Source organism: Lutzomyia longipalpis, chromosome 4 (genome assembly GCF_024334085.1).
Source record: "Lutzomyia longipalpis isolate SR_M1_2022 chromosome 4, ASM2433408v1".
In the NCBI taxonomy this organism is placed as follows: domain Eukaryota; kingdom Metazoa; phylum Arthropoda; class Insecta; order Diptera; family Psychodidae; genus Lutzomyia; species Lutzomyia longipalpis.
Window position 1 is genome coordinate 6205628 of NC_074710.1, and position 27884 is coordinate 6233511.

The 27884-nt window shown below is 35.1% G+C and overlaps 1 protein-coding gene across 5 annotated transcripts; it reads right to left on the minus strand.

Moving 5' to 3' along the window:
• Window positions 1–1057: 1057 nt before the first annotated feature.
• Window positions 1058–27884, minus strand: LOC129795840 (sodium-dependent transporter bedraggled). Of its 5 annotated transcripts, XM_055837347.1 has the most exons (7): window positions 26379–26438; window positions 26086–26288; window positions 20704–21335; window positions 6277–6829; window positions 1961–3812; window positions 1649–1890; window positions 1058–1582 (listed from the first exon to the last, which is right to left on the minus strand). In XM_055837347.1, the coding sequence occupies exons 3-7, from the start codon at window positions 21236–21238 to the stop codon at window positions 1177–1179; spliced, it is 3588 nt and encodes a 1195-aa protein (XP_055693322.1). In that variant the 5' UTR covers window positions 21239–21335; window positions 26086–26288; window positions 26379–26438; the 3' UTR covers window positions 1058–1176. The 5 variants fall into 5 exon arrangements, with proteins under 5 accessions (XP_055693322.1, XP_055693319.1, XP_055693321.1 ...); XM_055837344.1 differs by having other exon boundaries at window positions 26086–27884; XM_055837346.1 differs by having other exon boundaries at window positions 26032–27884.

Sequence of the window (27884 nt, forward strand, 5' to 3'; positions counted from 1 at the left end):
CCTAAAAAATTCCTTTTCTCTGATTATTTTATTAGGGTTAAGAGGAAATGTAACAGTTTTCTTGAGTTAACTCTCAATTAGGTCAAAAAGTAGCTTTTCCGGTAGTTTTACAATTGACAGTAAAAATTAAGAAAGTAAATAATGAAAGAAACTGATAAAAATCGCGAAGAGATTTACAAAATAAACTTTTCTATGATTTATACTTTTATTTCTTTTGTCTAAGTTTTAACGTGTTTTTAAGGTTTTCAATAAACAGGAGCAAATAAGTTCGGAAAAAATACTATTTAAGTGTTTAAGTTAGCGTACAACCAAAAAAACGCGAAAGGGTTAACTAATTTGTATCGATCTATGAATTCTAAGAGAAAAATTATACAAATCTTTTTGAATCAAAGATTTTTTTTTTTAGTTACTCACCGTCCAAGAAGATCTAAAAAAAATCATTTCTAAGAGCTAAAAATGGGTAAACTCACTTAACCCTGGAAAGACGTTTTCATCTGATTTTTTCATTCTAAAAAATTACAAAATCATATTTTACCCCAAAAACTTTCACTTTTAAATGCAAAATAATATTAAATAGAAAAGATATTGTCCTTAATCAGGGACTAGAAAAAAGGGTATTTTGTGTCTAAACACCTCCTAAAAAATCAAAAAATTAAGTCAAATTACATTAAAAAAAATTAAAAAGGACATTCTCGAACGTCAGAAAAAACGGCAAATGTTGATAAAGAAATGTCAAACGCGAAACCAAATGTCAACTGTTAGAAAGAAAACGTCAGAGTTTAAAAAACGTCCTTGTAACGTCTTACGTTAAAAAGAAAAACCTTTGAACACTTTAAACGTTAGAAAATAAATTTAAAACATTCGTCCTTTTTTGATAAATTTTCAACGTATTTAAAAGAAAAATAATCAAACCACCTTTTTGAATAAATTTCTAGCTACACTCCTACCTGAAAGGGTTAAACAAGTGGCCACAGTCAGTAGCTAATTTGATTTTTGGAAGATTTCTGTTATTTAAAAATCATCCCAAAATACCTTTAAAAATCAAAGAAAAAAAATCTTTTATAGAATTTCGATTAAAATGTATTTGTTTTAAGATCTCTAAATTGAAAATCTCTAAATTCCGGGAGATTCCTGGTCAGTTCCATCAGATCGTTGTTCATTTTGAAAAATTCTCTCTCATATCACAGAGAAGGAGTCCTCGGATTTACTCTTATCCAAATCTATGCAGCTACTCTGGCCAGCTGGGGCTGCATTTAGTACTAAATTCTCCACTGAGCGCGATTGAGCATGCCTAAGGGATGCTCTCAGCACCTGCTCAACGCATCCCCCGAGGGAACTGGCACGATGGAAATTGGTGCGTCGTGGACGTAGCAATTGTGCCACATCCTGAGCCGTGAGACGTTGACACGTGGCAGCTGGTGGTGGTTCTGAGCGTCTATTTGTGTGACTATTGTACAGCACCCGTGGCCCCATTTCCCCGGATTCCCCACTCGGATCGACAACGACGGTGGAGTAATCAGGGGGTGGACGTGATGGGGATGCTTCATTTTGTCGCCTATTGCCACTTGATTCGCCAAGAATCCTTCAAAGAAAATAGAAAATTTAAAAAAAAAATCAGAAAAATCATTTTTGCTGCAATTTGACCAACCTCCGGACACTTCGTCGGATGCTCTGTCGGAGCAATTTAGCTATTCTCGCCCCTGTGGCTGTTGTATAGGACGGTGGGGGTGTGTACTTGGGTGGAGCATCATCCTGAACATTTGGATGTGTCTCCAGTGTGATGGTTGTTGCAGCTGCGGGAGATGTTGGTGGACGTTGCGCCTCCGGACTCGGGAAGTTCCTCACACGCCCACCTGAATCAACTTCCGGACGATAGAGGAGTTGAATTCTCTGCAGGAAAAATGAGTTGAAATGAAGAGATTAAGAGATTTCTCGGATTTCCTCCGGAAGATTTACTCACATCGAGAATATCTGGTGGTCCCTTGGTGATGTACCTGTAGATTTGTATGATGGCCACAACGGGTATTATCTGGATGATGGCCACCTGAAGGAATCCACCGACTTTGCGTACCCACAGTGGCCAGTAGTTGGTGCCGCGCCAGTGAAAGAATTCCCTGGCATTGGAGAGTTTGTACTCAAAAATGGCGAGAACGATCAGTCCAATGGGGATGAGGACGTTCCACGCGAATGCAATGAAAGCCGAAAAGGTTTGCGTGAGATGAAGATCCGACACAAGGAGGTCAGCACTGTAGGGACGCCCACGAATGAGGAAGATGGCAATGAGTTGAGCCAGCCACACGAGCATCAACCACCAGGCGCCGCCGAGAATGACATCAAGGAAGTGAATGACACTGATGCCGCTCTCAGTGGCAAGTGGGATGGCCAGAAGGAGGCCCGTGACGCAGCTGAGGAGGACACAACTTGGGGATTCACCGAGGGAAATTGCAATTGGCTTCCACATTGCACTCAGTTGTGCCAGAGCAAAGAGAAGGAGCACCAGGAACCCCAGGAGGCTCCAAACAGCTGATATATTGGCCCTGCTGGCAGCTGCAAGGGTGGCTGGGAAGAGTTCCGTGACGAGCCGCAACACTTGGTAGCCACTTTCACGCGATGGCACCATCCCCGGACGACGGAAGGACTCCCCAACGACGGAGGAGTACCGTGGCAACCACTTGGATGGCACACTGACAATCTGCGGCGGCAACAGAGGCCCATCGCGGGGGTAGAGAAAAACATTCGTCCCAATATTCTCATACGATCCCGGAAAGTAGAGGTAGCCGTAGTTAAAGAGGATCTGCACACAGCTATTCCCCATGAGGGCAGCCATCATGAGCCCATAAATTGTAAAGAGTGCCACAAGGAGGGCATCTCGACGCAAATCACGCGAACTCCCACCACTTTTGGGCGCCGTACCGCGACTATAGATGGTCAGAATGGATGCCCCAGCAAGGCACCACGTGAGGAATGTCTCCTGCGCAGCTGACATCCAACTTTGGGAATTCATAAAGAAATCCTGCCAATCGGTTGCGGGGAAAATACTCTGGAAACTCGTAAAGTCAATCATTGTGAGGAGTTTTGTGCACAACACCGTGATCCCCAGTGTGGGAAGAATTGCCAGCACGTAGACAAACTTCCCGTACGATCGAAGTCCCCGGCAGAGGACAATGAAGACGAGTGTCCAGAAGATGGATAAATTGAAGGCAACTTGAAAGCGCACAGCTCCCAATCCGGATGTACTCCCAACACGTCCAGCTGGTCCAAGGTGCCATCGCTGCAGGACAACACCACTGAAGTAGTCCGCAACGGTGTCCGAGAGGCGGGAATCATTGGATACACTGCCGCGGAAGAGCTCAAATGGCTCCTCCCAGCGATACCGATCATCCCTGGAGACGAAGGAGTCCCGAAAGTAGACCAGAAGCCAGCCAACCGACACAGCAGAGTACAGTGTCACCAATCCCTGGACTAGCAGCAATGTTACACCAACTCCACGACTAATGGGGCTAATGCGCCACATGGAAACACATCCAGCACGCATCTTTGCCCCGAGACTCATCTGCAGCCACAGCATGGGAATGCCGAAGATGACGGAGAGTATGAGGAACTGGAGGATGAAGTTGGCACCAAAGTGGACGCTCATTATTGCAAAACGGGATACATTGAAGAGCCCCAGAGTGCATCCCAGGGTAGCCAGGGCGCGACTCAAATTATGCGGCCACGTATTCCTATTTCCACCATCTAAATGCGTATCATCTGTGTCTCCCGTCTGTGCCTGTGTATCCTCCTCCTCTGAACTCGAACGACTCCGGCGAGGTCTGAAAAGTAAGAATTCTCTTTATTCATAAAGAAAGTTTTCGTTGTTAGAACTTTTAAGGGGGTAATCATTGCTGGGGTTGAAGTACAAAATTTTGAGAAAGTTTAATAATTTTTAATCCTTTGAAAAGACTAAGAGTTTGACATAAAACAAGGTCTTTCCTCAGGAAATACTTAAGCTAAAGAAGTTTATTCATAGGCTAAACTAAATTGATCTATCGAGAATAATAAATCGGGACTGAATCTTGCAGAAAAAATGATAAGAAATTGCCACAAAAACCTCTTATATTTTTTTTTTACATAAAACCAGTTAAGAAAAACCCCAAAAAAATCGTCAAGGATTTATCTAAAAATGTGGAAAATGACGTCATTTTTGTAATTTTTTATCTCTTTTAACGTACACGTTTTTAACAAGATATTTCGGCTTCTTCCAACAATATAGAAATTAATGCAACAAAGTTTTATTTAGATACTTTAGAATAGAATAAAATTTTATTATGCCCTTTGCAAACTAGTGCTTAGGGCCAGTTTTAGATACTTTAGTTTACAATGTTTAAGTGCTTAAAATTGGCACACAAAGATATTAACTCTTAAGGATCATAAGGAATTCACACGGAGAAAAATAACTACTAATACTAGCTGGAAACTCTTGCTATGCCAACAGTTTGGCGTCAGAATTGTTACATTGTTGGCAGAGCTGGAGTTTGCTTCTAACTCAACTACAAACTGGCTATGTCGCCAATGAGTCAGAAGGAAATGGCATATATGCACACACATTTTGTCTCATTCGTTTTGATTTTTGTATGCTATAATTGGAGAAAAAGAGACATCTACATCTTTAAAATTATATATCTCATCTTTTCAAAGTCGGCAAAGCCGTCGACTGAAGTAGCATGTCACGCATCTGCACAAGATTTATAAAACAAATACGAGACAAGGTTGCGCAGTCGACGAAAAGCCAAAGTGACAAATGTGTGAGAAGAGCAGAAAATTTCATTTGATTCTACAGGATTTTCTAGTTGGCACAGCTGGAGTCTCCGGCTAGTGCAAATGGACAGTGGCGGGTACAATAACATTATAACTTGCTATTTTAACAAGAACTGAATTTTTGCGCCGCCTCAACTTTTTTCTTTCCGTGCAGCTAGTTGAATGAAGTAAGAATAAACTTTTGGGGCTTTCATTACAAAGACATAATTCTGCATTAGTTTTGGATCAATAAATAAAAATTAACTTTGCCAAAATTAGACATTTTCAAAAACGAGTTATGGGTAAAAAATGTTCCATTGGTCCTTAAGGGGTTAACCTAAACAATTTATAAAATCTGACTTCAAAATTGTCTCGAAAAATTAATTTTCAATGAAAATTCTTACAAAATTATGAAATATGAAATTGTGGAAAATTATGAAAATCTTTAAATATTTTGACAGTGAAATCTTATTTGGCACTATTGTAGCTCCCGGAATATACAAAAGATTAGACATGATCCTTTCCAGGACATCCGTTAGAGACCAAAATAGGTTTTTTTTTCCGGGAGTAGAACATCTCGAGAACGACAAGTTTGAAAAAATTCAACAAAAAATAGTTCTGAGGGCTAGGAAACGAATCCTCTTTAACTATCTAGGATCTAGGGGCGAGAACTAATAGATTAACAGAATCTGAAATGAAAAAAATAATAGGTTAACTCTTGGAGGATTTTGCTGGTCACCGTGGCCAATTCGACATTTTTTAAATCGTCATAGAATACATCTGTGTGCAGGGAAGTTTCATTTCTTCAAGATCGTCACTTGAAAACTTGGAAAAATATTTTCTTTTGAGAGAAAATGAAAATCAAACTATTCAGGTAAGAAACCTCGATTCTCCGCACGTATTAATGGTGTTACCCCATGTTTCCCTATTTATTTGCATCATTGCCTTTTACCACATGCTTAATCCTTCCACTAAATGGGAGCTCCTTCATGTAAATTCAATTGAGACATTTAAAAATGAATTTAACTCTTTTGTAAACAAATGAGTAGCCCCTTCAGCCACTTTGCATTCGAAAGAATAATCTTTTGCGAGGAGAAATGAAAAATAATCCTTTTTAGCAATTCAAGGGTGGCAAATGGTGGGTTGAAGGACTTTCTCACACACTCACTAACCTGACATGGAGGGAACTTGTGGCCACCAGCACTAGCATTATCACTTCTAACTGACTAATAGAGCTACTAAATCGTACGTGGTGAAGGACGCACCCTCCGGGAGAGGGAAAATGAAAGAACCGTGTCTGATAATTTTTGCTTTTGGTGGTGCTATATTGATCGCATGGGCAAATGTACTGTGTGGCATGTGTTTGGCTGATCCGTTGTCAGGACAACGCATCAGACACGCTTCTGAGAACGCCCTCTGGCAATTGGGCCACACTTCCGGTCACCATGGGGGGGGGGGTGTGGGGGTGTGGATGGGGGTTGTTCTTGTACATAAACTCACCTCTGTGGCGTAGCTGCTGTGGAACCTATTGAGCTTGACGCTGAACTGGAGATTGTTGACGCAGTTGGGCTGGGATTGCGTGATGTGACCACTGAGCTGACTTCTGACGTCGATGGGACTCTCGCCGGGGCACTATTTGGACGCTGGTGGGACACAATAATCTGAGGGTTTCCCGCACTTTCGGCATTTATGGCCACAACACGCGGTTGCATCTCAGCGCGACGTCCCAACTGCCGTGGACGCTGCTCTTCCGTTGCCGTTGGTAGAGCGACGTGACTTGGGGTAATTGGGAGGCTGTGTGTGGGTGGTAGTGGGGCTGGTCGTACGGGGCACAATTGTGGTTCACGCAGCACCACCACGGGATCACGCGTATCAGTCAATCGGACACTGTTGTACGCTAAAAAATCTCTCAAATCCCCCTCAGCTGCCACTGTGGTTGATGCAGTTTCCTGCATCTCAGTCTCCTCAGTTGGGTGTCTCTCAGGCAGAACAATTGGACGGGTTTTTCGCATTGAAGTACGCCTCCATCGTCTCTCAGGTTGCTCCTCAGCACCTGCACAGAAGACAAGAAAATGCATAAGAAACAATTAAATACTCAACTGAAGGTTTCTCCTCACCCAAAAATAGCAATGAATGAGAAACGAAAAAAATCTGCCCCAACCCAGATATCTACTTCAGTGTCATCAACTTTATTTTTTGCTGTTGTATATTTGCACCCGGATTAAGTTCGCTTCCAGCACTCACGAGTGCCACACATAGACTGATTCTCCTAAAATCAAAAAATTCCCTCCACTCTTGCGTGACTCTTCGCAGTGGTGTTCAGGTGTTGTGAGGTGTTGTGATGGAGGGCACGATGTTGGTGGACATTCGCTCGAGTACCCGCAGAGAGGAAGTCAAAAAATGCGGGACACACCATTTGGTATTCCAAACTCAAATTTCCCCGTTTTGGGTCATTTTGCAAATCACCTGGCCTAAATTACCTACTAAATCATATTTTTCTCTAAGCCTTTTAAGCTGTGTTTGTCCTCTTTTTGAATTCACGGAGAAATTTTTTCGTTTACCTCTGAGTCAGAGTCCTACCATAAATCTTTTCTCTAAATATTTTTGAACACAACATTTACCTTTCTCGGAAAAATTTTCTTTTCGAATTAAAATAAGTTTTTTTAAATGATTCTGTAGAGAATCTTTTGTTAACTTGCGTCTTCTTAAGGTGTGGGTGGAAAGAGTCTTTTTTTTAAAATTAATTTTTAGTGTCTTAGCGGTCTTAGCCAAGACACATTTCGCTTCTTTTGAAACTAACCCTTAATTGCTATAAATTGATGAACAACACTTTTATTTTCCATAAGGAATTATGATAGGAAATTTCGAAAGATCAGAATTTTTTCCAATTACTAGACTTTTTTAGCCAAGACACATTTCATGCTATAAAAGATTATTTCAGAAGCTCAAAACAATTAAATAAGCAGATGTTCCTAATCAGAACGAATAAATGGCATTTCTATAAATAAATAATCTATTGGGTCATAAAGCCGTAACTCAAAATGACAATTATTTGGTTTATGTTTAGGCCCTGCTATAAAATTCTTCTCTTTCTGCATTTCTGATTTAAATTGTCCTACAGTATTAAAGAAATCAAGCTTGTTTTTTTTAATCTATCTTTTAGCTCTTAAATCCTCAAAATATTTTACAAAACTTAATTAATTATTAAAACTTAAATTGTTCTAAACTTCTTTTATTGCAACACTTGATTTATCGCTTGATGTTTTTTTTTTATAACCAAGAGTTCATGATGCTATAAAAAAATGTCTTTTACACCAAATCCTGAAGCCTAAATTGACACAATCAATGCTGTTCTTTTTTTTTAATCGTCTTTTGCACATGAATTCTAAACTGATTTTATGAAAACACACATGATTTATTGTTAGCACGTTCTTTGGTTCTTGCCTAAGGTGCTAGAAACGATTTTTGTAAAAGTCATTGAGGCTTTAATTGCTCTAAAGAACCGAGACTTGATCTTCTTCCAAAACTTTTTTGCTCTTCAATCTTTAATCGATTAGACGACAACACTTGATTTATTGTTAAATGTAACCTCCTTTTGGGTCTTGTCAAGGGTGCTATAAAAGATTTTTTTTGCAATAAAACATGAGTGGCATTATTGAAAAATTCTTATAATCAGAAAAAAGAATAAATATTTTTTCTGCTTAGTTTTTTCTCTCAAAGTATGATTCATCTACAATATTTTTTATAAATCTAAACCCACTCATTTAGCTCATTTATGGATATTCCATAAATTCATTCAACTTTTGCCATGACGGAAGCAAAATCTATTATTCGTTTTATTTTCAAACCCAAATATCGCACACATAAAACCCTCATTAGGGAGCTTGAAGAGATTTTTACCCAAAAATTCTCCCACCCGGAGCTTAAGCCTCTAATAAAATTCACAAAGCCGGGAAAGTGGTTGAAGGAAAAATTTCAACTGGTTCAAGTGTGTGCCTATTGACCTAGCACTTTGAGAAAAATGCATATCGTGTGTACTCCGTGATTTTCTGAAGGTTCCCCAATGATAATCATTTTGGACGAGAAGCTACAGGTAGGTCGTTAAAAAAAAAACAACACTCTCCCACCTAAATTTTCAACGCAACCAGCACGAAAAGAAAACTAAATATGAATACCTGAATAGTTTTTTAGCTAAAATTCATCGAATAAAAACTATCGATTTCCATTTTATTGTGGTAGAAGAAGAAAATGTATAGCGAGTTGTATTGGAAATAAAACGACGAAATTTCATTTTCACCGAAAAAACACACGTTGAAGGGGCAAGAAAGAGCGGAAAAATGACGAAAAGTGAAAATAACAAAAAAAAAGAAACATTTTGATGAATGAGACAATGGGGCTAAATTGCAAATACACTGAGCTAAATCAATTTATTTTTATTTCTTTTTTCGGATGCAGGAGGAGGTACGTAAAATAAAAGAAATCGAGAGTTGAGTTTTCGCGCCAAAAAGTGGGTAAGATTGATTGTAATAATTTTTAATTATTCTAGGAAGAAAGTTCCGCTGAATAGAGTGGACTGGGGCATAATTAGTGATTAAAAGGATTTTTTTGTCAGTTTTTTGGAGACGATTCTGTCAAAAATCTTTTATTTTCTTAAAACCTTAAAGGCTTTTATAAGATTTTGACACTTGATATTTTTAAATCATTCTAATGTCGTTCAATGAAAGAAAAACAGAGGATTTGCTTTTCCGGAAAAAATCAAAAGGATCTTTAGAGAGCCATGGAAAAGTAATTTTCCTTGAAAAATACGATTAATGAAAGAAACAAAATGTCAAAATCTTTTAAGATTTCTTGTATTATAAATTTTTTGGGAGAAATCTTTTCCTGAATTTTGTGAAAATATTATTTGAATTTGGCAATAATAACTATCTTCTAGGAAATTTTCCGGGCTACAACTTTTTCTCAGAAGATTTGTATCTGTCTGAATGGGAAAATGCATTTTCGGACAATTTTCCAAACCCTTGAAGCGTTAAAATTTTTCTTTAAATAAAAACTCAAATATTGTGTCATATTTAGCGATCAACAAATCCTTGAACGATTTCAATCCAAAAACGATTTTTTTGTTCTGAAATTTTAAGAATTTTATGGGTTTTTTTGATCGCAGAATACGACCCAATTGTTTAATTTGCATGAAACTCTCTAATTTTAGTAGGAAGTATAAAAATTCATTTTGAGTAAATTAGAATAATTACGGAAAAATATTTACTGAGATATTCCAATTAATTCTTCTTCTTCTTTTTACTTTTTGCCCCAGTTAACCCTAACTGACGAATTGTTTAAAGATTTTTAACAGAATCGATCCCAATTGATTAGAAAATATCTTTAAAAATCAAATTTCGCTACTTCAAAGGAAGAACAATATTTAGTCTAACCTGCAAGACAATGGCATCCCTTTAAGTGTTTCATTTAGCCTAGAGTTGCAAGTTCAAATCCCATCAAAGTATTATTTTTTTTTGTCATTCAATGATGATTTTTTTTTAATATAAAATTACGTTTCTTGGGTAAAAATGAAATCTGCGGCTTTTCGCGCTGGATTACCAAACGAAGATGAGTTAAAAGAGGAGAGATCAAGCAAGAATATAATTTCAATTGAGGAGAATTTGAGCGTAGAATTTATGGTCAGTTTAATGGAAATTGCACATTGTCTTCTACACGGTTGAGTGTCTCTCCTTTCCACTGACCAGGCACAAGATTCCCCGGGATGGGATTTGTGTGGCAAAAAAAGTTTTTTTTCTCTCTTCAATTGGAAACAATCGCGCCACAGAGTTCCCCGCCAAAGAGGGGGCAAAATCATTAAAATTGCAAGAAATTGCACGACTGGTAAAAGAAATCAATATATAGCAAATCAATGGCATAATCCCTTCCTCTCTCTCTCTCTCTGGAATTGAGAGGAGACAAGACAAAAAAAAAGTCATTAAGGGGCCCTCCCCACTGGATTACTCACCACACACTGCTGGTGAACTAAGAAAGAGCTGAGAAAATGATTATTTACTTAAGAAATGGTAGAGGGAAATGTCATTCTCCTGCAGGAGGTACAAAATCGCACCACCAACATGCCCATAAATTGCCATGTTGTTGGTGGAATTGAGCAATAGAAAATTATACGTGTGAGTCATTCTCTTCTCTCTTCACAAAGCTAAAAAAAAAAATAGGAAATGATCTTTTCAATTGGAAGGTCCGCGCGCCATGGAACTTCTTGTAGAGCGAAACTCGACTCTTTGTCTTTTTGCGCGGAAAAATCACGACAAAATCACCGCGAGAGATTTGAAAAAAATTGGATGATTGAGAAATTCATTTCGTGCGAAAAAAAACTTACTCCCCCCTCTGAAAAACACTCCCAAAAATACTTTATTAAAAAAAATCTCCCAAATGACATCTCACCGTGTCAATTTGGCAATTTTTTGCCACCCAAAAATTTATGATAAATATTTCAAAATGTGCAAATAGGCATTGATTAGCGCCCGTGTTGAGATAGACACAAAAACCACCGACCGCATTGACACATTTTTAAATGTAATAAAAAAAGACACAGAGATATAAAAAATGCTCAATAGAAATATTTGCAAAAATATGAATTTATATTTAACAAACTGCGAGAAGTTGTTAGTAAAAAAAACTCCCTTAAGGCTAAAATCATTTTCCGCAAATAAAATACATGAATACAAACATTTGTTTTGTACTATGTAAAGGAGTTTATGCAATTTGAGGCTTTTATGACATCATTCAGAGATACTGATAAGACCAAAAGATAAAATAAAAAATTAATTTAAATGAAGCTAAAAAACTTTCCATTTTCTTAAAAAAAACATCTAAGGAAAAGGCTTTGTTAAATCATTCATAAACCACGCCCTCATATTTCTCATTTACAACATTACCTATGCATCTCTGCTGCGAATGATAAAATTGATGAATTGTATTTCTTTCAAGATAAAATATCACAAATCAAAGATTCGAGATTCGCTAAGCAAGATATTCACAAAAATGCAAAAGCTTTTTGTACGCTTTTTTGCACTTTTAATGTATAAAACATAAGCTTCAATGCTCCGAATGATGATCTTTAACATCTCTTTAACAATTCAAAGGGATGAATGAAACTAAAAATAATAAAGAAATTATGGAGGAGAAAAAAAGACGAGACTACCCATTAGAACTTCTTCGCTTTTAATCCTTTAGAGTTTTTAGAATCATACGTTAACCTATGAATTAAACATTCAATGCTCACTAATTTTACTGGGTTTAATAATTTTTCAAAGTTATAATAATGATCTGAATTTACGTAAAAGAGGCTAAAAAAAGTCGTTTTGACTGAAAATATGTCCTCTAAAGGCTTTTGGAGAGCAAATTACAAAGATCACATGTTTCAATGTTTCATGTGGCCGCGAAAGGGTTTATAAATAAGTACTGTGTTTCAAAGGCATATGCTTCCTTCCTCAAATATTTTTCATAAATCTAGTCAAAGGGTGTACTGTACAAATCCTAAGTTATTGTTTTATACCCTCAACGTCAAAAAGATCAACATTTTAACATAAAAAATTATTTATCAAAACAATGAAGCATATGCTTCAAGCTTATGAAAGTAACTTTGAAGCAAAAGATTACCACACGTGAATTATTCAATTTTCATGCAAAATCTGACTTTTGCAGTGGAAAATGTAACGCCATTTTAACTTTTCCTAAACATTCTTTTAACCTCATCAAGATTTTCTCCATTTGTTGTTGCTCTTCGAATGACATCACAACACGTGCAAAAATGAATAAACTCCTTTGGCGGCAGCTTAAAGACATGCGCGTTTTTCTTTCAATTGGCCAATTTGAATATTGAATAATTTATTGCGGGAGGATTTATCAAAGTTGCGGAGCTCATTGTTAAATAGTTTCCTACCAAATAATAGCTTCTTGGTATGATTTTTTTGCCCTAACGTTGAGTGGAGAAGCAAAAAAAAGCACGATTCACGAATCATTAGTTCATTACGGTGCAAAAAATGTTTGAATGAAATTATTTTGTAAATGGTCGCAAAAAAGGTTAATTTTTTCAAAGGTTTTGTCTGTTTGGTTTTTGGTGAGAAAATATCGTTGGGAAACGTACAAGAAGTAGAACTTGCTTCATTTATTGAGGCATAATGTGCTCTTATTTTAGAAGATAAAAATGATAAAAATATATAATTTTAGTCTAAATTATGAGAATTTGAGTACAGAAAAAAAACAAATTAGGGATACTTTTTTAACACTTAAGGATGACTGGAGTTAATTTAAAATGTTTAAAATTATATCCTTCCTTTCTCGTTCAACGTGAAACATAAAAACATTGAAACATGCGCGTTTTTATTTCGATATTTATTCTACAAACAAACTCTGACGCAGGGCCCCGAGATATCGCAAATTCCATCTTCAGACGCCGGCGACCTCGGCTCATGGAGGCGGAAATATTTTGAACTAAATTATGTTCTTTGAAACGCTGAAACTATTGAAACATATACCCCACCAAAAAAACACAGTATGACATTTCCGCGGAAAGTCGTTGGAAAATTCCATCAAATTAAAAATTTTATTTTTATGAAAAAAAAATTATAAATAAATTGAACATAAATTAATTTCTGAGTAATAATATCCCATCTCAAGTGCCAGAATTTTCATTTTTAAACATTACGTGAGAATTAGTGGGAAAATTTTTAGGAATTTTGAAAAATTTTTTGGTCACTTTTTTTTTTTTCCTAATAATGAAGTGATTCTTATATGTTCTGGCGGTCCTGACTACAAAAATTTTTATCTCTTGATTTCATCCCAAAGAGTCAGAAATTCCAATTCCAGCCAGAAATTTTTTAATGAAAAAAAAAAATGGTTTTTTTATGTCAGATTTGTGGTCACTTCACCGTGTTAATAATCAAGTCACAAGAGTCACAACAAGTTTAAGGATCTGGAGGATCTCATATTCATTGTGATTGGTACATAACGCGTGAACATTTTATTCTTACGATGAAGAGGCTTATACCTCCCGGTGATCTTTTTGATCCTATTGATCACACTTATGCAAAAAGGAAAGTTACAAACACTCTAAGTGAAAGTGGAACGAATGAATCAAGTCATAAGGTAATTAAGGCGAAAAATGCCAAAAAGGATGAAAAGAAAGAAATCAAGGTAAGTGAATTTAGTTTATTAGTTGTCTGTTTCCTTTAAAACAACTCCTGATAACATTTGGTATGGCGATAGAGGAGGCGAATACGAATTTAAAGCGCTAGTGGAGGTCTAGCCTAATCCCCGTCATAGCGCCCCCATTTGAAAAAAAATATGCGTTTTACCCATTTTGATGATAATGATGTAATAATTTTTCCTTATAAAATGAATTAATTGTTAAGGCGTAGTATCTTCCTAAAACTAAACTACTGCTGTTAATTAATTAGGTATCTTTAAACGCGTATTTCTTTTGAAAAAGAATGTGTTTTTTTATAAGTCCTTTTAACCGATAAAGTCGTCTCATCTCGAAAGTTTTTTTTTTAATATAATACGAGTGTGTCTTAACTGATTTCGAGAAAATTGGACTCTAACATTGTAATTTTGAAAAAGCCACAAGGAAAAATATTTTTTTTCTTTTTTGAAGTCTACGTCGCGTTATACGCGTAATCCTGATAATCATTTTTTTTAATTTGAATATATTATAGATTTTATGATACATTTAAATACCTTATTTTTTCAGTTTTTTGATAAAGCGGATCTCATGACCGAAAATATCAAGCTACGAGAAAAGATTAACAAACTTGTGAGCAGTCTTGATGCAAAAGAGAAAGAGAGAATTTCAATTAAAAATAAGCTTGATAGATCTCTAAAAAAGATCAAAAAACTTGAGGAGAACGTCAAGGAATTGAGTAAGAAGAGCTTTTTCTCACTAGATGAGGAAAAATATAAAGCATTGCCAGAGGTCCTAAAAGCACTATTGGAGCAGACCTTGGAACCGAAACGAAAGTACTGCGAAACGCTCAAGAATTTTGCCACAAATCTTGACTTTATTTCAGCGAAAGCGTTGAGGTAAAGTATTAAAACTGCAGAAAGTTTTTTTTTTTTTTAAGTGTAACAAATATGTTTATATCCTTCTTTATATTTTTAAAGATACGTGAGGAAAGAGTTCAATAATTGTCTCCCACACCCAAGAACCATCACAACTTGGTATCAATCGTTGGATTGCTTCCCCGGTTTTACATGGGAAATATTGCTCTCACTCAAAGCCCATGTTGAGAAACAACGCATTGAAGGTAAAAAAGTGATTGGGCAACTTATCATGGACGAGATTCATACATATCAGGCGGTTCAACAGGTGAAGGACCAAGTATATGGTTATCCTGTTGTAAAAAATTTTGAAGACACCGATGTAACAAAAAAGGCTAATGAGATTCTAGTCTTTATGTTTGTGACTCTTGACGGAAAGATTAAATGTCCTTTTGGGTATTTTCCCATAAATGGTCTAGATCATATTCAGAGAATGAATCTTGTGGAGAAGGCCATTTACAAAATTGAAGAAATTGGAGCGGAAGTATTGGGTAAGTGATTTAGCTATTTTTTGAGCGATTTAGTGATTTTCTTTAAATTTTAAAATAACAAGTCAACTGGTATTTATAATAAAAGATAAAAGATTTTTGGTATTAACTATAAAAGTCTATTTTGCTAAATTTAATAAAATCTCCAAAAATAAAAAAATAAAAAAAATGTTATGTTGAATATGACCCTTATTAGTTGTAAGTACTTTGTTCTCGTTGTTCAAGTTGGCTTGCATATGATTTATAGGCTGCACTTTTGATGGCGCAAACGTCAATTTTTCCACCATAACTCACCTTGGAACCAATGCAGAGGCTAATATGGATAAATACGCATTCACCATAAACAGCAGTGGCGACAAAGGCATGGATCAGGACTCCTCTGCAGAAATTTTTGCATATCCTGATCCATGCCATATGTTGAAAAATATACGCAATACATTTGGTCGCTATAAAATGATTGATGGGCAGAATCGTCCGATTGATTTTAAGTACTGCATTGAAGTGTTTAGACTGCAGCAAGTCCTTCATATTGATATGGGAACCAAATTGAGGATTGAGCACATCAATTATGATAAGAAAAAAATGAAGGTGGTCCTAGCAGCCCAGCTTCTAAGCAATTCGGTTGCCAACGCAATAGAGCGTTGCCGTGAGCTGGGCTTTAAATTCTTTGAAGACGCACAGGGCACAATTGACTTTATACGGCGTATAAACAACGCGTTTGATCTTTCCGATAGCCGAGAATCCACAAACCATGGGTAAATATTATACATATTAAGTACCTATATATATAATAATTATGTAGGGGAGACCGGGGTAAAAAAGTCAATTTGCATAAATCCTTATCTGCAGGAATCCCCAAGACCAAGAAAATTTTCTCGATAGATCATTCTTATAGGAAATTTTCTGACCTACAACTTTGTTTCAGACTGCTTTTCTCTATCTCCCCAGGAAATATGAGTTTTCGAGCTTTTCCTAAACCCTTCCGCTTCTGACTTTATTTTTTAGACTCGGCGGTAAATATAGTCACTAGCGGGGTAATAAAGTTGGTCGAATTTTCCAACATTTCCAAGGATTTTCCACCTGAGAGATTAATAGTAGTTGATAGCTAAACTTCACACCTTTTGATCCGCAACAAGGAATTTCACATTTAGACCCACTAAAACGGAGAATTTTGCGATTTTCTCAATCACGCAATTTTGCGACAATTGGTTAGAATATATAGTCAAAAGTTCAAAATCCCATAAGATTTACATGGGTTGACACGATTTACCCTAAGGGGCATGTTTTGATTCAAATAATTGTACAGAAAAAATCATTAAAAGCTAGTGAAAAATACATATTAGTAACGTTTTCTACAGCAACCCAGCTACTGAGAAATATTATCAGATTGGAAAATTCTTAAAGGAAAAGTATCGGAAAATGAGTTTTCTCAATTCGCAAAAGTTTGGGGAACCCAAAATTCTTTTTGTTTTTTTTTACTCCTAAACTATTGTTCGGATAACTTCTAAATTTCAGTCAATTATTGGAGATTGGTAGGGCTTTCCATCATATTTTTTTCCAATTTTTCCAATTTTTCCGATTTTTTCCAATTTATAAGCTAAGAGAAATTGATATTTGAAAATTTTCCACTGACTTTTTTACCCCGGGTTCCTCTATGCTATATTACATAATTATTATATAATATGTATATAATTTATGCAATTTGTGTCAATTATAAAATGTAAATTACTATGAAAAAAATGTTCTTTTTAAAATTATTATTTTTTAAAGTTTAATTGTTTTTTTATATTCAGTAAAATAATATTAGAAGAACATGTTAATTATGTTATATATTTAAAGTAATTTCATTAATTTTTTATAAGATTTTTTTACCGACTAATTTGTATAGATTTAAGAGTTACAAACAAAATTAGACGATCATTATGAGCGAACGACCGAAAATGTCCTGATAAATTTAAAGACTTAAATTTTTTACTATCATTTTTTTGCAATAACTACTATGTTTTCAGGTTTAAGACTCCAATACGGGACACGAATATTGCAGAAGTTAAGCAATTTTGCAAAGAAACAATTGAATATATAAATTCTTTGAGAATTGTGAAAGAGGTGAAAAATAAGAAATCCCTGTCTAGCAAATCCACCAAAAATAAAGGACAACTGCGCAACAATAAGAATAAAGGTACGCTGAAGACGCAACTGGTTGTAGAATCAGCCAATAAAGCTGGATTTATTGGATTCAGGGCGATCCTGGCGAATATTCCACACATTTATGAAAAAGTCAGGAGCCATATTGGTCCATGGGGAATGTGCACGTACCCTCTAAGTCAAGATCACATTGAGATTTTTTTTGGCTGCGTTCGCAGAGGACTGGGATGCAATAATAACCCCTCAGTGATACAGTTTCGTGCTATCTATAAAAAGCTCATTTCACACGTAGAAATGGATGGCCCTGAGGGAGGTAATTGCCTTGCGAACTTGGCTCATGTTGAGATACTGAAAGTGCCTCCTTTGCAAAATCTTTCAGTTTTGAATGGAGATGTAATACAGGTACTAGCTATCATCCTTTCTTTTTCTTGAATTTCACGCATTAGGAAATTTCGAAATAACTTATCTTGGATATGTCACGTATTTTTTTTATTTTTCATTTTCACGAAAGCCAATTTCAAATTTTTCTTAAAATAATCAAAATTCATGAAACGTGTAGAATGTAGAAGTTCTTTAACTATTTCCTTAAACTAATTTAATTAACAATACGTGAGTAAATCCAATTGCATTTACTTACTTTACTATGTAATTTCATATCCACTATATATCTTTTTATTACAATTTAAACATTAAGCATGAGACGACTGACACGATTTTGCCGGATGACAACAGATGCCGGATGAACGAGTCCAAACTACAAGAGCCAGATAGCGAAAATGAAAAAATAGATGACGAAGAAGATTTCTCTCAAATTTTCCAAGAGAGTATTATATTCATCGCCGCAGATATTCTGAGCAACGTACTAAAACATAAATTGAAATGTTTGGAATGTCTATCAATTATAATTGATACTCCAAAGCACATCCATGACCCAAACCTCCTCAAAAATTGCGAAAAATTCGCATTTACACCATCACCACTGCTCGTCAATATCTGTATGGATGCAGAGAGAGAAATCAGACAAATGATTTTTGACAAGAAGAATGATCAAATAAAGGTTGATAGATTTGATCAAGCAAAAGTAATAAGGGAGGTAATATCTCATTTTGATAATGTACCTTTTGATGATCAAATTCATCATTTTATAAATAATATTGATCATTTTCTCAATTTGGTCTCCATGTTGATCAAACTCTTCTCTAAAAAGAGAATGACCTTTTTCGAGAGGAAATGCAATGAGAAAGTGTCAATACGGAGTTTTCTCAATCGCTCAATTATTTTTCAACATATGTAAAATTCAAGTAATAATAAGCTATAGCGAATGAAAGAATTTGGTCTGGAAAAACCATGTAAAAAAAATTCGGCACAAATACAGAGCTTTATTTGAATTTAAGTTCCAATTGTTTGAACGCATACCTCATCAGAAATTTATTCATGTACTTTTCGTTTCGATAATAATCCATAATCTGTAATTAAAAAGGTATTAATAAAGACAATTTCGGAATTATGGAGTACATTCTCAGGACTCGGAAGTTATTCTTTCATCTTTTTCCATGATTACCTATCTCTACCGGTAACTAAATATAATTTACCAGAATAAAAATTTGTTCATTCCTTCAAATAGCCAGAGTTAAAATAATTTTTAATAAAAACTATTTTAAAAAAAGTTGATAATTCGCAGGTGTGTTTTCTGTCTTATTAAAAATGATTAAAGTCTGTTTTCCTTAAGGAATTTTGAGATGGTGTCAAAGTGAAAGAAACATTCTTAAAGAATGAATAATTCATTTAAAAGAAAAATAATTTTTTTCCTTTTATTCTGTGTCCTTAAGGAATTTTAAGACGGTGTCAAAGGGAAAGAAAAACTTTATGAATGAGTTAAATTTTGTTTTCCTGATTATTATTCTTTTCATTTGAAATTATTTAAAAGAAAAATAATTTGATTTTTGTGACGGCGTGAAAAACTGAAATTAATTATTAAGAAAAAGATTTTTTAAATTATTTTTTAAATATTAAAAAAATAGTTTTGTTTTACATTAGGATCCCTAATTTGTCTAGGATGTAACAATCAATAGATAAGATCATTAATTTTAAGGTCACTTTATCATTGGCAAAGTGACCACAAATCTGACATAAAAAAACCATTTTTTTTTTCATTAAAAAATTTCTGGCTGGAATTGGAATTTCTGACTCTTTGGGATGAAATCAAGAGATAAAAATTTTTGTAGTCAGGACCGCCAGAACATATAAGAATCACTTCATTATTAGGAAAAAAAAGTGACCAAAAAATTTTTCAAAATTCCTAAAAAATTTCCCACTAATTCTCACGTATTGTTTAAAAATGAAAATTCTGGCACTTGAGATGGGATATTATTACTCAGAAATTAATTTATGTTCAATTTATTTATAATTTTTTTTTCATAAAAATAAAATTTTTAATTTGATGGAATTTTCCAACGACTTTCCGCGGAAATGTCATACTGTGTTTTTTTGGTGGGGTATATGTTTCAATAGTTTCAGCGTTTCAAAGAACATAATTTAGTTCAAAATATTTCCGCCTCCATGAGCCGGGGGCGCCGGTGTAAAAGCATAAAATAGTACTGCACAAGGCTTTACACCAGGGCCCTGCTCTGACGGCATTTTTCAGACGAAACGTCTTTTTCCACTTCTTCTGCGTGAATTTTATGTATTTCTAACTAGGAAAAACAATTTAATTCATAAAAAAAAAATTTGGGAAAATAAAATGTATCATGTTTAGGTCAACGTATGACCAAAAAAAAACGGGAAAGGGTTAACTAAAGAATTCTATTATAGTTTGCTATTTAAGTAAGATCTGCCAAAGATTAATCTAAAAACCTAGCTAGGGTAAAATAAGTCAAAACTAATAAGGGGTTAATTACTCATTCACTAATTAAAAAAAAAATTAATTCAAGTTAAACTGAAAATCCTTTTTAAACTTAATTATTTTTTAATGATAAATAGTTTTTATTCCATTTGGAATATTATTAATAAACTTATCATTTTGGGAACATCTGCTGCTGATCACGTAAAATTTTTAAAAAAATGAGGGGTGCTGTGGGTGAGGCAATAACTAGAGGTACCTATATAATATCTATGAAAACGAATCCACAGCCGGATGAAATGACCCGGAACATGAATCGGAAAAGGGGTATTTTTTTTATAAGTAAGTAGAAGTACTCACCAGGTGGTCCGGAAGTGGCACGATTTGGTGAGAAGGCAATTGTACATCTGTATGGATGCCCACGCGGAACATTCTCCAGGCTAGTTGTCCTTCTACCAGCTACTTTTGGCAATGTTGCACCACTTGTGGAGCTCTCACCTGGCTCCCACTGCCTTTCACACTTTTGCTCAACCTCCTCAAGATATGCATCCAGCTCCATAAGAGTATCCGCAATGTCTGGCGTCACCGCTTGATCCGTCTCCGTGATTGATTGGGATTGTGTCATAAATGTCTCACCCTGTGTGTCCTGAGCACTGGAGCTGTGTTGCATGGTGTTCACATGAGTCTGTAGCAATTCTTGCTGCGATTGCGGGAACTCAGTGGCACCACGATGCCTGCCAATCGTGCAGAAACCACCTACAATCTTCTCATTATCCACCACATTCAGCACACGACGTCGTGGTAGAGTCCAACGATTTGTCTGACCCACACACTCCTCATCTAAGCTCTGCCTCCGTATTTCCGTGTAACTCGTGTGACTGTCTATTGACCCCATTCTCGATCAATCACTTCCGCGCGAGGTTTTTTTCTAATAATTTTAATTTTCTCTCCAAAGCCACGATTGCGAATCTTTTTTTTCTCCCTGGAGATCACTGCAAAAGGTACAAGTTTTTTTAATTTGATAGAGATCACTTTATTGGATTTTTTTATGAATATTAAATTGCTCCTTGACTGTGTTAATTCCTCAAAGATCGCGTTTATCTTTCGTGTGTCTGTGAGAATTGCTTTTCCTGGTGCATATTGCCACTGATCCCCAATGATTCAGGAAGATATTATTTGAGGGTCTACCTGATCGATCTTTTTTACATATTGATCATTTTTCTCTTTGAACTTTTTATTAATTTTTGTTTTATTTGAGCAAAAAAATAACAATTTCGTCTAAAATCTTGTTAAATTAGTTTTTCTTTCAATAATTTGTTGCATAATTTGTAAAATCCCTTCCTAAAACGGCTAAAACCAGGGGCGTAGTCAGGAATCTATTTTAGGGGGTGTTTCCGAATTTAATTTCTTTTAATAAATATTAAAAATAGATTAAAAGAACAATTTAAGTTTAAAGCTTGGTTTATGAGTAAAGAAATTACTGAATCTAACAGCAGTAATTTTCGAGTTGGCAGATTTTAATATTTTTCTACAATTCTAACGTTTTACGTTCCATTTCTAATGATTGCCATTGTCTTTTCTTCTAACGTTTGACAAGTTTTATCGTTTGACGTTTGTAGTTCGTTGTTTACTGTAACATTTGGCGTTTGTTGTAACGTTAAAAGATCAATAGACGTTTAGACATTTCGTCGCTTGACGATTTCTTTTTAGCGTTTGACATGCTCTTTGCGATCTTGACATTTATTCTATAACGTTTTAAGTTTCTTTTCGAAAGGTAACGGTAACTTTTTTGACGTGAAATATTTCTTTTTATTTAAACGATGTATCTACGTTCATTTATTCTATCATTTTACGTATTTTATGTTAACATTTGACGTATAGACTGACGTTCAAACGTTGTTTTTCTTAAGGTTGACATTTCCTTGTTGATGTTTGACATTTATTCTTTGAACGTTTACGATTTTAAACGTTTGCAGATTTCTTTTTTACATCTTTTAAAGTATTTTTTAGTTAATTTAAACTGAAAAATTAACCGAAAATCCGCTTTTCTTGAGATGTCTGGCAATATTATTTCCTTAACATCTCCAAGAAAAATTTGATCTGACTTATTAGAAGAATGTTCAAAGGATACAAACAACCTTCTTGGCTTCGTCACTACAGACTAAAGCTCCCGAAGAACGTTTATTTGTTTTTTTTTTTTTTGATTTTCTGTAAAGTTTAGTATTGACGAAGACTATGATCACATAAAAATAAATCGAACAGGTCTTTAAATAAAATGAACACCCCTTGTGCAAAACAGCTCCATTTAACAGTAAATTAAATTAAATCATTAAGAAAATGATCTTTATCTTAAAATTTATTTCATACAAGATTTTTTTTTTTAAATATTTTTAAAGATTAAGTAAAGATCACTTCAGATCACTCTAAAGATTAAACTAATCTATAGAGAATCAAAATGGGAGTTTGAATTCATTTTATTGGCTCAAATTGAATTCGAAAAGATCAATTTTAATGCCACAAAGATCACTCTTTTTTTTCCACTTCATGATCATTTTATGCGCAAATATCACTTCTTTGTGCTAAAATCCCATATCTTTGGAGTGTCCCTCTCACACAATTCAACTCCACCACCATTGAAAGAAGAAGTATAAAGAAATAAGAAAAAACCAATCACTTGGCAATATGTACTTGAGAGACTCATCGTGGGGAGAAAGAAAATTTCCAATACTTGCACGAGCATCGCATTTTGTATTCACAAATTGTCTAAGTGGATGCTCTTCCACTTTGGCTTTTTTTTTGCATTTTATTTGTCACGTGACCCAAAAAAGTCTTGCCCCATCGCACCTTTTGCAAAACATATTTAAAAATTACTTTCTGACTAACTTTTAAATATTTTTGTCGCAATATTTGATCTGTTTATGCGCGCTCGAAAGGAAAAATAATTTTTATTAGAGAGAAAAAAATGTAATTAAGTGTCTATCTGTTGGGTTTATTAATTCCGCTATTAATGTTTTTACAAAAAGATATTTATAAAAGAAATATTTATTAAAAGAAAAACTTCCAGGGAAAATGTTTACAATGTTCTTTAATGTTTTATTTATTAATTGTTTTTTTTTTTCTTTACGATTGTCACCTCCATATTGATCGTGTTGCAACACAATCGCGATCATTTCACGGACAATCGCACTAAACTGATAATAAAATGTTTATGTGAAAGACAAGAAAAAACCGCAAATATGCTTCTGCATAAAAATTAGTGGTGCAGTAGAGAATGTAGTAAATGATCGTGATTGCGTGATTGCGGATGGGGCGCGATCTGTTTGTGTGTGCAGTCCGAAAAAAAAGAAGAGGGAAACCTTGAACACTCGACGGTTTCTTGTTAAAAATCACATTGACCTTCTAAGAGAGCGAGGCGGCAAAAGGCATTTTAATATTAACTACATTATCTACTCTTACACACAAAATATATATTTATTAATTTTTTTTCTTCTACAAAAGACACACACCATCACTTGATCTTTTGGTTTTTAATTAAAATTTTAAATTATTTCACAAAAGACAAACTTTTTATCATATTTGTGTGTTTCTTTAATGTAATTCAATTCATCACGAAGAAGAAAACAAAATGCTAAAATAAATTTTAAAATTGTGCAATTATAGCGGTTTTATTGTCATTGTGAAAAAGCAATCACTTAACCCATTTATGACGGATATTACTTGGATTCTTTTTTCAAAGTCAATTAAACCTTCGGGGAAGGATCTGTTGAAATTATCTTAATTATAATAATGCTTTGAACTATTTTGAGAGAACTGATTGTTCTTATTATTGAAGAACGTTCGTTTAATTTAACTAAATTTATTTTTAAAAAAAAACTAATCAAAGAAACATGGGAAGAACATATTGGATCGATTCTGTTAAAAATCTTTTTTTTATCATAACATAAAAGATGTAAAATTTTGAAAGTTGACAATTTTAAATTCGTTTAATTGTCATTCCATGAAAGAGAAACAAACGATTTATTTTTCCATTAAATAGTCAAAAAGACCTTTAAAGATCACCTTTAAAGCCCATTTAAATGAAAAGTAATTTTCCTTTTAAAACACAAATGAAGAAAGAAAAAATTTGTCAAAATCTTTTATGATATTCATAGAATATCATGGACCAATAAAAGGCGACCGTATTTGAAGATGGAATGAAAAAAAAAGAAGGACCAAAAATCCGATTTTGGGGTCTTTTCTTTTCTTTGTTTTTTACAATTCGTCAGTTGTAAGATTTTTGGTATTCTGGGAAAAATCTTTTAAGATTTTGACATTTTATTTGTTTCTTTAAGCGGGTTTTTGAAGGAAAATTACTTTTCCGATGCTCTTTAAAAATCTTTCTGAATATTTTCTGGAATGACAAATTCTTCGTTTTTCCTTTATATGATCGACAATTTTCAATCGACAGTACAACGATTTAAAAAAACACCATCTGTCAAAATCTTACAACTTTTATGTTGTTAAAAAAAGAAAATATTTTTATCAGAATCGACACTTTTTTCATTTTTTTTTCATTACATCTTTTGATTTTTGCCAAAAAAAATATTGTTTTGATTAACTTAAATAGACAAATTCGGGTAAAGAATGAGAAAAATTCTAAGACGAGTGAACTAAAATTTATTCAAATAGAATTAAAAAAATATAGGGGAACGTGTCTCAATTCGGACCTCTTAATGCCCTTTTTTTTCAGTCCGCTATTACTTAAAACTGATAAAACGTTAAATGTAAGTAAAATATGGAAGAAAAAGAGCATTAAATGGGCTTTAAAATGGTACCAAATTTAAGAAAAAAACTTTTTATTTTATACCACTTTTTCTCACTTTGCGCGGACCTTTGGAGGTCCGAATTGGGCCACGTTCCCCTACATTCTTCACATTACGGAGGACTTATTAAAAACCCTTTAACCATGAAAACCGTAATTGAGGATTAAATAAAGAACTAAATTTTGTTTTCAAAATGATTTAAAAATGAACAACATTTTGCGCCAAAATATTAAAAAAAATTGAGAAAAGTCTTAAATCTGTTCTTGGCCTTGTGGCTTGAAAAGGCTGGGGTCGTAAAAGCTTTAAAATAAAAAAAGAATCTGTTCTTATACTTCTCTGGTTCTTAAAGAATTAAAAACAAAATTGAATGATTCTTAATGATTGTTTTTATCTATTAAAGTACCTACCTATTAAGAAAAAGAAAACAACGAGCAGAATTTCCCCCAATAAAAAGCACTAAATTACCTTTATAAGTGTTAAAAGAAATCATTCAGGTGTATTGTAAAATGGGACACTTGTCGTCGTAAATGGGTTAATACATCTTTTTTTTCCTCTATCCAATCCTCCTCTTGACTAATTTAATCTTTTTAGGCACTCCACTAAATGCTTTTTGGTTGCTTAAAGCTCCCGCTAAGTCAGTAGGTGCGTAACGAACGAAAAAAAAACCCTCTACGTAAATAATCTTTTTTGTTGTTCTTTCTCTTGCACAGCATAAAGAAATATGTAATTACGTGAGTGTAAGGTGGAAATTTTTGATTGCACACCTCAAAGTCTCCCCACAGTTTGCGATCACTTCTCAACCGGTACATGATCAAGTGTTTCGTTCGGGCTTATGTCTTATGTGCCAAATTATACATTTATACATGTAGGTAGCATAGGTAGGTACATTTATACATTTTCTCTGGAAGATGGTTTAGAAACCGTTCTTTTGCCAACTAACCACTTCTTTTGCTGTCTCCGCCACAACTTTTGCACACTGAGAGAGCACTGATTCTTTGAGAGAAATCTCCACAACTTTTCACTCTTTTTTTTTTCTTTTGCACTTTTCTGCACAACTCTATACCCTATCCCACTTCTGATTTTTCACACCCTTGGCGCTCTCTGTGCATCTTTTCTTTCGCACCGCACTGCACTCCTATTTTGCTACAAAAAAAAGGAACCTTCTCTAACTAGAACTTTTGTAGGATATTTGTCCAAATTTAGGAGTGAGAGAGAATGAAGAAAAAAAAGAACCAAAAGAGCCAAACAACGATTCTTCGCGAGTGTGAATGTTCCAAGAGCGCCACATGAACTGGGTGCTTGAATCTCTTTGGGTGACTCAAAAACCCGTTTCACGATCGCCGCACACAGAGAGCATCGTGGGGGGAACATTTTCCTAACCACATACATAGCATACAGTGAGAAAACGTTCCCGCGAGTGAGACGGAGCAATTGGGTATGGGAGGTGAGTGATCGTGTCAGTAGTGTGCGATCGTGCACTCACAGAGCCCCCCCAATTGGCCGCACCCTCCTCTCCTCAGCTGCATGTTTACCAACACACAAAAATGATGATCGTACAGCTCTGGAGATCGTTCCAGCAACAACGATCGCATTGCTACCACTTGCAAAAGAAATACAAATCGCTTGGCCCATTCATTTTGAACCTAAGTCGACTTAGGCTTATAATGCTTTTTTGTGTATTTCAGTGCTCCAACTATCCCTCTATCACCCCATAAAATATTACGCAAATATTTAATGTCCCCATGGAGTTATAAGGATTTTACTGAAAGGAGTCGAAAAATTTTTATAAATCTCCGGGCATTAAAAACCTCAAATGTTCGGCTCGGCACCGGAGATTTTCATGCGAGAAAAGAATAGCGCGCAAGATTGTTCGCAGCGGTTTTTTCTTTCACGCTGCCTGTAAGGCACCCTATCCGGGCGCGCATGCTTATGTGTGTGTGTGTTTCTCCACCCCGTGAGCGTGGTGGTAGGCAGCTCAAATAGAAGTTTTGCTTATTCGATTGCAACGCATGTTTGGCAGACGTGTAGAGTAGCCGTTTTCGTATATTATGGTCGGCGGGGGTCGCGGTATCAAATCTTACCAATGTCAATGATTTATTTTTTTTTTCGACTAAATATTTTTTTTTTATTTTCCCAATCATTTTAAATAAATCTTTTGATGTTAAACTACCCTTTTCATGGACAATTAGGGGGGGCTGGGGCAAAATTTTTTGTTTTTCGCCGGAATTGTGGTTACTCCTCATTGGTAATGATGGAGTGACCTCCGGATTGGGGATCTCATCCCAGAAATATAAAATTCTGGAAAAATAGGGGGGGCTGGGGCAAAAATTTTTGTTTTTCGCCGGAATTGTGGTCACTCTTCATTGGTAATGATGGAGTGACCTCCGGATTGGGGATCTCATCCCAGGAATATCAACTCCTGGACAATTAGGAGAGGCTGGGGCAAATTGATGGGTTTTTCGCCGGATTTGTGGTCACTCCTCATTGGTAATTATGGAATGACCTCCGGATTGGGGATCTCATCCCAGAAATATAAAATTCTGGAAAAATCCCCCTATTTTGCCCCCCCTGGCTGGGGCAAAAATTTTTGTTTTTCGCCGGAATTGTGGTCACTCCTCATTGGTAATGATGGAGTGATTTCCGGATTGGTGATCTCATCCCAGGAATATCAAGTTCTGGACAAATAGAGGATGTTGGAGCAAATTGTAGGGTTTTGCGCCGAAGTTGTGGTCACTTTTT

Excerpts from the sequence above, each read along its gene's own strand:
- LOC129795840 (XM_055837344.1), bottom strand. The coding sequence starts at position 21,238 with ATGGGGTCAATAGACAGTCACACGAGTTACACGGAAATACGGAGGCAG. Across the intron at positions 6,830-20,703 it reads TGCCACTTCCGGACCACCTG|GTGCTGAGGAGCAACCTGAG; the intron begins GTGAGTACTTCT and ends TCTTCTGTGCAG. Across the intron at positions 3,813-6,276 it reads ACAGCAGCTACGCCACAGAG|ACCTCGCCGGAGTCGTTCGA; the intron begins GTGAGTTTATGT and ends CTTACTTTTCAG.